The 13,190-nt window shown below is 39.6% G+C and overlaps 1 protein-coding gene across 7 annotated transcripts in view; it reads left to right on the forward strand.

Annotated features, from left to right (window-relative positions):
• The window catches only part of LOC144021906 (glutamate receptor ionotropic, kainate 2), a 157,927-nt gene extending 146,522 nt beyond the window's left edge, over positions 1 to 11,405 (forward strand). For 6 of the 7 annotated variants that reach the window (XM_077526157.1, XM_077526160.1, XM_077526159.1 and 3 more), the window contains one exon: positions 7,075 to 11,405. In XM_077526157.1, the coding sequence (XP_077382283.1) occupies positions 7,075 to 7,322 (248 nt within the window). In that variant the 3' untranslated portion in view covers positions 7,323 to 11,405. Of the gene's footprint in view, positions 1 to 845; positions 987 to 7,074 lie in introns of all 7 variants that reach the window. The other variant, XM_077526162.1, reaches the window with a different exon arrangement.
• The last annotated feature ends 1,785 nt before the right edge of the window (positions 11,406 to 13,190 follow it).

The following is a 13,190-nucleotide window of genomic DNA, read 5'->3' on the forward strand; positions in this document are numbered from 1 at the left end:
ACCATTTCAGGTCTCACTATCATTGCCCTTATGATCATTTAAGTTACCATGGTGAAGTCCCCAGCAAGAGCGCTCTCCAGCACCTCCTCCAAGGACTTCAAAAATGGTGGGTACTCTGAGCTGCTGTTTAGTGTATCAGCACAAACAAGTCAAGCCCCATCCTGAAGATAAAGGGAGTCTACCCTCGCATTCAGGTACAGGCACAGAACACGGTGGCGACGAGTATACGCATATCTGCTCTGCGCCTCTCACCAGAGCAAACTTCAGAGTAGAAGAGAGTCCAACTCCTCTCAAGAGGACTTATACTGGAGCCCAGTCTGAACTTCTTGGTCTCGCACAGCAGCTTGGGCACCTTCAATGCCAGAGAGGTGACATTCTACGCGCCTGGAGTCATGTTCGGTATCTGGGGATCAGGACGCCAAGGCCATCATCAAACTGCTCTCCAAACAACCACGTTTATTGTCAGTGTTCTTGTCATAACTTTTCAATAATTTCTTGTAATAGTCACATGATTTCCCATTGTCATGATTTTCTATGTTTTACTCTTGTATTACATTTATATAAGTACCTCAATCATATTTTCACAATTTTAAAACATGGATTTCTCATATTATGTGCAAAATAAATTATGTCTAAACATAACCCAACCACACCCTCTATTCTTAAATCTATCATAGTGGGACTCATTATCCACCAGTGTAAATGCATTATTGACTTTAAATGGATTGTCATCTCCATGCTAGCCTGTCAGATTTCCATGATTACCATGATTATCCCCTTCCTCCCTCTCCTCATCCACTTCCTGTTCCACTCCTGTCCCACCCTCTATTGTCTCCCTCCCTTAGCTCCTCCTCTGCTTACTACTCCCACTCCTCCTCCTCCCCCTCTTCGTCTTCTTGCTGCTTTTCCCGCTCTCCTTGCCTGCTGCTGAGGCTGCTGCAGACTAACCTGGCTTTCGAGGTGCAGGGACCACCAGATGGCTGTGTGTGAGGAACCCATCTTATCTCCTGTAACACGCACGCATCATGCATACACACAGATGAACAAACACTATTGCACCTTTGCATGCTTATGGATGCACACATATGCACATGTAAAGGTGTTTGTGTGTTGAAAAAACAAGTGGAATGCGGTTAACATATTTTGGAGATGATGATGTTAGCCGGGCGGCACGGTAGTCGAGTGGTTAGCACATCTGCTTTCCCAGTTCTGAGATCTCCGGTTCGAGTCCAGGCTCGGACCTTCCTGGGTGGAGTTTGCATGTTCTCCCCGTGCCCGCGTGGGTCTTCTCCGGGTACTCCGGTCTCCTCCCACATTCCAAAGACATGCATGGCAGGTTAATTGGGCGCTCCGAATTGTCCCTAGGTGTGCTTGTGAGTGTGGATGGTTGTTCGTCTCGGTGTGCCCTGCGATTGGTTGGCAACCAGTCCAGGGTGTCCCCCGCCTACTGCCCAGAGCCAGCTGAGATAGGCGCCAGCACCCCCCGCGACCCTTGTGAGGAATAAGCGGTCAAGAAAATGGATGGATGGATGGATGATGTTAGCCTCCACATGATATGTCATGATGGGCAATCTGGTAACAAGGGTCACTATTCTATAATCCTGCTACTGCTAATACTTACTTGTATACTTCATATTGACTAACCAAACTTACTTTCAGAATCAACATAATACACAGATTTGCTTTTCTGGAAAAAAAAAAAAAATCTAATACTATAATTCTTTCAAATGAGTAAAACAGTATTGTATTTAACATCAACAATTCTCAATGTACATTAAAATCACACATTCTTCCTTGAAAACAATAATTGTGTGTAGGTGACATTTGTAGCCATTGAGAGCTGGTCTCTCAACTCATTAAATACTGACCAGTGGTGCTTTGTATCCAAAACCATTATACTGCTAAACCCCCTCAAGCATTACATTTGAGCGTGCAAGGCTGTTGGAAAAAGATGGAATATGATGACATTTACATGTAGATGAGTGCAAGAAAGTGACTATCAGTTGATGGTTGCTGCCAGAGGCTGCACACGTTGCGTGTTTCTACATTTGGCATTTCAGTGCTGCTTATGAGTTGCATGCTTTTGTAAATCTCTAAAATCTGCAGCATCAGTTTTATATTTTGTGTTCCCAATACTGACATGACACATGTCATGTAACTCAAAGCTGCATAATTAGTCGTAGCTTCATAAATCATGAATTGCCTCTACAGTTGCCGGTTAGGATTGCGCCATGACTTGGATCAGACCCTGCTGTCTATACTACAAATGACAAATCACCAGAGGTGGGCACTTCCGTCAGTCGTCAATTCCCGTCAATGACGATGCCCACATTTCGGCGACAGCTTAATGACGACTCGAAAAAATACACAGACTGAGCACCGACTGAAGCAGGTTTACGTCCGTCGATCGGGGTGAGTACAGACTGTCCTTTTCATTCCGTGTATTTTTGCGAGGCTTCGCATCAAAGCATTCGGTGAAAATGTGGAAGCAATCTGTGAAAATCATTCGGTGAAAATGTGGAAGCAATCTGTGAAAATTGGGCATCGTCGTCAACGGGACTTGGCAATCACCGACCATGAAGTATCTATCTATCTATCTATCTATCTATCTATCTATCTATCTATCTATCTATCTATCTATCTATCTATCTATCTATCTATCTATCTATCTATCTATCTATCTATCTATCTATCTATCTATCTATCTATCTATCTATCTATCTATCTATCTAATCTGATGCAGTGATCACAAAAGTCAAAACAGACCAGGGGCCTTATTTAACTCTTTTACTGCCACACGTTATCAAAAAAAACCTTTGATATGACAAAGGCTTTGATAATTCATGTCATCCTTGAAAACGGTCTATTTCATCAGATTTTGTCATGTTTTATTGTAATTTCATACACCGACAGCCCATTGAAAGGAGTTACAATGCTACCATCTGCTGGCCATAGTTAGTGAGTGTTTTTGATTCCACAACCCATTGACCAGGCAGCGCTGCACTTAAGACGTTGCACTGTGCATTGAAGAGAAAAACAAAAACAAAAAACTTAGTTGACGTCATTTAAACATTTTATTAACTATAAGAAAATGATGCCACACTTAGTCACCCCATCATTGACTGGGAATTGGACCAAAGTTGCCGGCACAGAACTCACACGTGAACCACATCATCAGTGACTCTAAAGACATAACTTCATATTGACCTGTGACTCTTGTAGCCGCTATGTGTGCAAATTGATCACAGCTGAGATTTTTTTTTTTTTAATGGTAAACAAACCAAAATATATACAAGAATAAAAAGACACGGAAGTATTTTTGGATGGGTATCTCTCATGAATGGCAATCACGCTAAACTGTATCCAAGCTGTTAAAAATAGTAGAATAGGCAAGTATCTTCTGTGAATTTGCAACTATTGTAGATGGGCCTGAAACATACAGTATCCCTGGCAATATATGGGGGCTCACTGTAAAGAAAACAAAAACATTTTCTGATTAGTGATAGGCCACACCTCAAGTTCGTATAAGAAGCTAAGACTGATAACGAATCATCAAATGTCTATATATGGTGATTTATTACCTTTTACAGTATTCATTTGTGTGATGATGCCTGTGTGCAAACTACATGCACTTTTTTTTTTGCCTTCTTTCAATTTCCACTTCCCGCATCACATTACAAAATTGCCATTCTCCATAGTGCAAACGGGCCCACCCTCAGAGCTGTGGCACAGCTGCTGATTGTTGAGCATCATAAAAACTCTGTAATCCAATGACCCTAAGCTGCCGCTATCAATCCAACGTACCACCAGCAGGCAGATTTGATGGCAATGTGTCCCCTGAGCCTGAGCAGAGTGGCCCAGTGCACTACAAAGCCTGGAGCCTGCATAGCTTTTTACCAGTAAACCAGCAGTGCCATTTAATTTTACAGATGGTGAGGTGGGGGTAAATGAATAGCCAGCAAAGCCTGCCTACTGTGTGGTTCAGGTAATCAGCAGTGTTTATTGCCACACATGATGCATTTATGTATGTATGGTGGTATGTGGAAAGTATGCACAGATGCATCTCGATAGACAGAAATACTGTGCAAAACACTATTTATTTAGGATTGCATAATTGCATTTTTCATGACTCAATAGTATGATTCTTCTCTAGCACTGACGGATGTATCCATCCATCCAAGTCTTGTACTGTACGTTCTGCTTGTCCTCATTATGGTCGCTGGAGTCTATGCCAGCAGGCGAGAAGCAGGGAACACCAGTCAATCATAGGACACAGAGATATTCACGCCTATGGACAATTGATATGATATGAATATAACTCTATTTATTCAGAATATTAAGTTGACCTGCCATGCATGTTTTTGTAACATAGGAAGAAGTATGCGGAGAAAACCCATGAACCTTCAAACTCCACATAGTTTGCATGTTCAGATTTAAAGACAGATCTCTTGACTGTTGTAGGATTAAAATACCTGTATTCTGCATATACATCATTGTAATGACTTCCCATGCATTTATTTTTCGAAAGAATACCTTGTGCTTCTCGAGTTCACATTTGTCAATTTGTTTATAGGGTGTCACGTGACATGACCAAACAAAAATCCTCCCCACCAACACATGAAACAATCAACATTCAGTTTGTGCCGGTTATCAGAAGCTAATGCTGGTAACATTGTCCGCTAATGCTAATCTGTGCTAACACTGCAGCTCCGCCTTGGCTTTGACATGATAGCGCTTCTGCAGCCACTTCAAAGTGATTCTTTCGCTTTGGCACTTCGGCCAGCCTAGCTGCCAAGTCTTTGGCTGAGAAACTCGTTCTGGGAGTGTTTATTATGTAAATTAGACACAACAGTGAGGATGGAAATGTAGAACGATTCGCTCACAGACAGAAATTCAGAAATAGTACATACAAAACTAAGGCTTTCCTTTGGGTGATTTACTAGAGACACATAATTATTTGAATACAAGAAATTGAAATTAAATTTTCCATAATATATCCATTCTAGGTATTCATGGTGAACACAGGGTGGACTGCCCGTGGCCACTCACTCACTCACTCACTCACTCAACTGGTGATTGAAGTTTCACTTCCAGAGGCGGTGCTCAGTGTGCTCCTAATTTTTACTTTCCTATAACTAAATGTATAAATAAGGTAACCAAAACTCGAGCACAATAACTCTGGGGTGACCAGATTTTAAAAATGAAAAAGTGGGATGCTATATAATATACAATAAATTTCATCGCTAGTCAGTCTTTGTCAACGGTGTTGGGGGTGCGAAAGACGACCGACATCAATCGCTAATGCTAAATGTTACCTTGGTTGACTGTTCAACAACACTAAGCAAGTCAATGCACTCACCATGAGCCAACCTTTTTTGCTCGGTCCCGACAGCTATTGGAAACTGGCTGTGCCGTTTAACTTGTGTCGGTCACTCACGCATTGTAACATTGGAAAAATACAGCTCGAAAACTCAGCTTGCATTGTCTGTCTCTTTTAATGGGTTTATCGTTATGAATCGCTATGGCAACTGTGTGATTGACATACACGTGGCAAATAATAGGATGTGAGACGCAAGGCTCAAAAAAACAGGATGTCCCAGCCAAAATTGGACATCTAGTCACTCTAAGAATGACCACTATAGTGATTAATAAATCCCCATCCCATGATGTTGTTGTCAATATTGCTCATAACAAAGTAAAGCAACAAAAATTCCAAGCAAGCTGATTGTGTAATACATAGCACAGAATTTCACAGTACGCTTCCTCCTCAGCATAGGCATGGGTCCATTTGCTTTGTACTGTAGTCTTGCTGCCAAATACTGTATGCTATGAAGGGAAAGTTTAAAACAAGCCAAGCGCATAGAGTACAGCACAGCATAAACAATCGTAAAGTCCATTGGAGTTAACAACCGCATAGTAGGTCGAGTAAATGCCCATTAAGTTTCATTAAAGTCCAAAATATGAGACCTGACACTAAATCAGAGTCATTCTGTGTCCTTATGGTTCAATTGTATTCATGCACGCTCTCATCCTCCTCTTTTTCTAATCAGTTAGTTAACTGCATAATTTAAAATGGGGGGGAAAATGACCCCAATATTTTGACTTGAACAAATATTCTGAATGTCATACATAACCATTTATTAAATGCTTACTTTAATACTTTATTGCTCAGACACAACCAGCGCTATCTTTAAACATATCCATCACCAACCACCAACCAAATTATTAGTGTGATTAATATGCGTTAATGCATGATTAATGCAGTAATTGTTGTGCTTGATTAATTAGTTAAGGCTTTAACTTTGACAGAACTAATTAAAATACGTATTTAGGATGATAATGCTAATCCCTTCGGCATAAAAATGAAGATGCACCAGTTTTTACGCAGGCCTGTCTATGAAATTAGGCATCTTAGTATTTTGGGCTGACAAAAAAACAAACAAACAAAAAAAAACACTCTCCCATGGTCCTTGAGCTTCTAAATGTGTCACTGTCAATCATATGCCATTTATTTGATGTTGTGAATTACATCACAAGATTTATTGAAAACAAGCTGACAGTCCTCTTTGATCTGTTGAAAAACTATGCAGACTTAGGGGAAGTCAATAGGAAACCAATATGGGAGCAAATATTGGATGATATATTGGAAGGATGCGAGACATTAATATCCATACGCATATAGCCTAAATGAGTATTGACATGACAGCTCTGGTAGCTGTGCTGTATTTATACTGTTCATCCAACAACAATGTAGATCCACAACTACTTTTATATTCAATTCTTCTCTATAAAATCATGGCAATAAGATGGATGACTTGATCAAATGTTTCAGTTCTGAAATTATAAAAGAATAATAAACCATGATTCAATCCATCCATGATTCTGCCATCCATATCAACTGCAACGACCCCATCAAACATCAAAATGCACACCATTACCATCGAATCATCCCAACGCATTCTCATTCACAACCTTTACAGTATTGAATTATACTGTATATTTTGATAGATTCGTACAGCAGCAAGTCTCAAATCAATTCTGTTCTATTGTCTCCCCCTCTATTGTCAACCTTAGAGGTCCTTCTGCAGTGTCATGGTGGACGAACTGAGGGTGTCACTGAAGTGCCAGCGCAGGCTCAGACACAAGCCTCAGCCAGCCGTCCTGGCGAAAACGGAGGAGGTTATCAACATGCACACCTTCAACGACCGCAGACTGCCAGGGAAAGAGACCATGGCATGAAATGGCAATCACTTCCTCGCCCTCGTCTCCGCAATGAGGAGGCATGTCGAGACACTTGGGAGAACCGCGGGGGGAACTGGTAAACGGAGGGAGTACACGTTGGGTTCTTTTTTGACATGGAGCAGAGGTGCTTGAGAGTGCGTTGGCAAAGAGTCATTCTTATTAAAGATTAACTTGAATTCAATAATATTTCCTGTGGAAATAACTTGAATCAAGGAGAATATTCAGCGAGTTACCTCATTATTCTTACCACAATAACAAGGTGCAAAGTACAGGCAGTGGAATTTTCAAAGCCTGAAAAAAAAAATGGGTTGAGAAAGGCAGAACTTGGAATATTCAAATTTTAATAATGGTGGAATGGACCTTATCATCATCATCATCTTAATTTACTTAAGCTGCCTAGAAGGGGGAGCAGCAACATGAGCATCTTAATCATCAGATTACACATAGAGGACTGGAAACTAACACGATTTGTCAAACATGGATTAGAATGAGCAAAACAACTCAAGTTAACCCCAAGCCTCAAAGACTGCAATGAGTGCAGCTGATTCGTAATTGTATAGCGAAGTACTATATTTCTTTGTCACATACTGTATAATTAATCGAGAAAAAGTAATATATCATCCATCAGGCAATAAGTGATATTAATTTATTTGTGTTTCAGAGTACTAACACGTTTAGCCTTCAATTGTAGTGTATGGGAAGGATGCAGAGATATAACCAAAGGATGCATGGTTTAGGGCCGATATAGCAAGCTGTTGAGTTCCATGTATTGTATCAGCCTGTAGTCATGAATAGGGATTTAATGAGGCGCATACACCATTACTTTCAATTTAGAGGAATTTTAGGATGTGATTGGCACAGCTCCATGAATTCAAAGCAAACACACGTGAATAAACTGTATTTATTCAAGTATTTATTGTTTTATTTATGAAATTTGTTGTTTATACAGACTGGATTTTCACTGCGGCAGTAAATCTCAAGTTCATGTCTGTATGCTAAAGTTTCTTACGATAGCCTGTGTAATGTCTCTTGTGGCTTTTTTTCCATTTCTTTTACAACAAATCTAATATTTATGTGCAACCACAATTTCTAAGAACATTTTTTTTGTACAAAGAGAACCAACATTTTGTATTGGTTTTTACCAACATGAACTTCACCATCAAGAGTGCCATTCATGGTAGTAGTGCAGGGGCGTAGCCAACATTTCAGAAGTGTGGGCGACGAATCGTTCAAGAGTCAAGCTACATTTACATTTACAGTGTTCCCAGTGTGGCCATGGCAATTTCAGGCCACCGTGGACAAAACGGGATAGCCATGGAACAATCAAAGGCTAAAATCCCACAGCACACCACATTTTTCTGCTGTAACCACCGGCAACATCGTGTAAATGGAGCTTAAAGGGGAAGTCAACCCCACATTTTTATTTTTTATTTTTTTTGGACCACTAGTCTAGATATGGTATTCTGGTTGATATTGTGTTAATGGAATATGATTTATGGTCTCTGGTAACCAATCACAGCTCAGCTTCAGAAAACAGAAGCTGTGATTGGTCATTGCCGGAGCAACTGTGATGTCATCTTCAGTCGACAGCAAGTGCCAAAATGGCCGCCCCCTGAGATGGACAAATATGGCTGGATTTTGCTTCATAACTATGTAAATATTTCACAACTGTAATATTAATCAGAACGTCATGTTTAGACTAATGAGGTCACATACAACATTGTGAAGAAATGTTGAAAGTTGACTTAACTTGAAGCCAACTTTTATGAACACATGATGATTCTCTCAAGTTCAACTTCTCCTCTCCATAGTGGTCAAAGAACTAAATAACCAAACTGGTTGAGGTAAAATCAATGACAGTAAAGCCAAGGTACCCAAATAAATAAGGGGCATATTCTCCTGTACGCATTTTGGCTGTGCATATCCACCCATTGAAAAAAAAACAACTTTTGTACCTTCATGGAATCTACCCACAATGGCTAGCATGACCGTAAAATAATTTAGCACACTGCACCAGGGCTCGACACTGCGACCAATTCACCCGCGAATGCGGCCAAGTGTACAGCCTGTGCTGGTGAAAAATTAATTCAGCCGCACGGCGCAAGTACAAGTTTTAATGAGTAGTGCAACGGCTCATCTTTGAGCCGTGATGTGTATGCATCAAGCGCCACGCTTCGAGTCGTACATCGGAACGTGCTGCGGAGGCCAACTTCAAAATAAAAGCTTTCCAAGTAATACATTGACCTTAAAGCAATTGCCTTGTCACTTGTATTTTGAAAATGACCCACGCAGCACATGGAAGGTGACGCGGCTAAATGCGGCAAGCGACTTCCAACATCAACATGAATCCACCTCGAAATCATATTTAATTGCCAATGAAAGACGCTAAGAAAGTTAATTAATCTGTGAATTATTCTGTCATTGTATGATATGGCACAAGTATCCGGTGTTAGCAACTAGGCACTAACGGCACCGTATACATTGAACGCATCAGCCGCGAGCTGCTTTCAAATACTGTTGGGCATTTCACACTCAGACAGAAAATGTCCATCAATGCATTAACCGTTAATAATTGCAAATATATAAACAATGTAGGCTTTCTATCAATCTATAAAAGCTGGCATACATTAAGAAGAATAATGGGTGTGAAATCACTTTTCTTTTCTTTTTTTTACTTTATTACAATCAATGATCCATATAGTAACGTCTGTTTACAATACCTAATCATCGACTAGGCTTCCACCCTCCATTTTAGTTTTTCACTTTCTTTTAAAGTAGGCTAATGTAAAACAATTTACCTATTTTATCGCAGACAAATCTTGTTACAGTAAAATAATTTGCGGCTATATGTTAAGTCGCTGTCAATCTTTACGTCATCTGAAACTACGCTATGCAAATTGAGACATGAGCAAATACAGTTATGCTATATCTCCCCGAAAAAGTGTGCGACCAAAACCTGTGTGATGCAACCAACTGAAAAAGTTGGTAGCACCAGTGCTACCAGTGCAAAAGTTAGTGTAGAGCCCTGTGCACAATGATTCTAAATCCCTCTAGGACCCGATCATTGCAAAAAAAAAAAAAAAAAAAAAAAGACAGTTGGCTACTCACCCCCCTGCACAGTGAGAAATTTAACATAAGGACCTATCGTGATGTGAACTGTCCGAGCCTTTATCGCGTTCTGAGGCTCTTCATACAATATGTTTCTCTATATCACTTTATTTCATCCATAAAAAGACAAAGAAGATACAGGTTGCTACAGAAAAAAGACGTGGGTAATAATAAAGATGAAAAAATTGGGATATATTTGATAGGTGGGACTTGCTTCCATTCATTTTAATGGAACACAGTTCGTATGTCACTTGTGTATATTCTTTTACAAGCTTCACGTTTTCATCTACAGATACATATGAAATCATAAATATTGTTGTAAAAAAAAAAAAATGTGTGTACTATTCCGTATTTCTGTGCATACTGGAGAGCTGGATCTTGCTCACTTATAACCCAGAAATTGAGTTTTCCAGGTTATGCATGGTGGGCGGGTCATAATTCTTTAACTTACACATGAACAGGAGAATATGGTCCTAAATGTCCAATGGCAAGAATAAGCGCAAAAAATCAGTAAAATATAAATCTTTCCAGCTTTCTTGTAAAACACTAAATAAAAGGGAGGGGATTTGAGCCATTAAAAAAAAATGTTTCACATGAATACTGATTCCCAAAGCAAAGTGGACATCAACTTAGACTAAAAACTCATCAACATCTGACATCATTTGACAACTTGAAATATGTAAAACCTCTGAAGTCCACCAAAGCCTCGACACAAGATGTATGCCAACATGAAAAATGTATGAAAGGAGATTTTTTTTTTTTTTTTTTTGCCTCTTGCCATGACCGGCAGCAGGCAGCATATATTTGTCTCGTCTGCTGTCCGTGTGATTAATCGTCTGTGCAATGACTGTTGATGATACATTCAAGCAGGGCTTGACATTAACTTGCTCACCAGCCACTGTGGCCGGAGGTTTTCCAAAGTTACTAGACACCATTTTGTTGTTGGATAATAAGGGTGATGCACAACTAATTCAGTAAAACAGGTCAGAGATAAAGCTGCAAGAGAAACATAAATGAAAATCGGATACTACTAATACATGCTTAATAACTCTAAACAGTTGCCGTGGCATATCTCTTTTATGAGGCTTAATGAGTGTGTGGGTGCGCACGTGCAGCACCGACCGAATACTCTCCCATCAGACGTGCTCCGGCGTTGACACTTCACAGGAGGGTTTTCAAGTTCCGCTGCTCCTTTGCTACCCCAGCATTGACTCCCGCTGTGCTTGACTAGTGAGTGTGAATTAAACACGCTGCCTTCAGTTCACGTGAACACGCACAACTTTTTTTTTATTTCACCAACCAATCCATGGACCTTTGGAGAGTAATTCATATGAATCACGGATCAAAGATGACCCGTTGCAGTAGTGTATTGTTTATATAAAATTCAAGCTGCCAAAGTGGCTAGTTGGAGTGGCGGTGACTGAAATGGAAGCACATTTGGCAGGTTGGCAGTGTATTAATGTCAAGCACTGCATTCAAGGCAGCTCGTAAGAACATGTGAAAATGTATTGAATTGTTTTGTGCTATAAAAGCTCCCCTTCCCCTGACAACTACGCCCCTGCAGTAGGGTACTCCAGACTGGTATTCACATACATCTATATTAAACACTGAGCTGACATACACAAGAAAGAGCGTTGCAGTAAACGTGTCCTCACATTGGTTTTCCCACAGAGTGAACCATTGACGTTTTGGAGAAGAAAACTATTTTTTATCGTATAAAGGAACAACATATAAAGAAGAATATTTTTACCTCACATAAGAGATGATTATTGACAACATAGTTGGAAACAAATACAATGTATGTATTTACATAAAAGAAGAAAAACTTAAAAGATGCCTATTCATTTTGCAATTCTAATTTATGATATTTAGGATTCAGAGTTGAGAAAATGTGTGTAAATGTTTCTTTTTTTAATGTATTAAATAAAACATGGATTTGTCGTGAAAACTAAATACAGTGCACTGTTTACCCTTTGAAGTTGATGCACAAGTTCAAAGCAAATAAAGTACAACATTCACAAACTATGCCTAATTTGCTTTTTTCTTTACTGTATTTGCATGGATAAAAAGTGAAAGAGTATCATTAAAATACATATAAAATATACAATATGATGAAATATTAACACGTGGATTCTGTAACATGACAAGTTATAATCGTTATGGAGGTCATGAAAGTGCACTCACTAGTTTTATTTGACAAAAACAACTGTACCTGCTTCCTTCAAATTATCCTTGACACTAGGTTTCATGAGCAGAGGAGGCTATGGACAGGATGTGACGTAGCACGCAAGCGCAAAATTTCACAGTTTCACAGGCTAACAAAGACTAAGAAAATTGAAGAAAAAAAAAAAAAGATCACTGCGTCATCAAAAAGTAAGCCAAGGCATTCATTCATACATTCAGGTCCAATCATTTTTTAATTAAGAAAAAATACAGAGAATAAATCAAAATCAAATTAGCATGACGGTAATTGGCAGTCACTTCGTGGGTATAGTAACATTAAAGAACAATGTTTGTTTTTAAAGGTGGTATATCAGTCTAAATTATCAGACTGAAATGAGTGACTGAAACATTGTTAATTTAGCATCAGCCTCCTCCAATCACGGGAGCTCATCGAAACCAGAGCTAGGGCGGATCTTTAATCCTTTAGGTGATGTCTGGACTTATGTGATGTCATCCTTTAGTCCTTTACTTGTTACAACCAATCAGATCCATTCACTTTTTACTGTGTGTTTCGCCAGATTATTACTTTCTGCACTGTGCAACTCTCTTCGTTTCTCGTCTAGTCAAGTTTGTTCTACGCCTCTCGATGTGAATAAATAGTTTAAACCTCATTTGTT

Source organism: Festucalex cinctus, chromosome 7 (assembly GCF_051991245.1).
Source record: "Festucalex cinctus isolate MCC-2025b chromosome 7, RoL_Fcin_1.0, whole genome shotgun sequence".
NCBI lineage: Eukaryota > Metazoa > Chordata > Actinopteri > Syngnathiformes > Syngnathidae > Festucalex > Festucalex cinctus.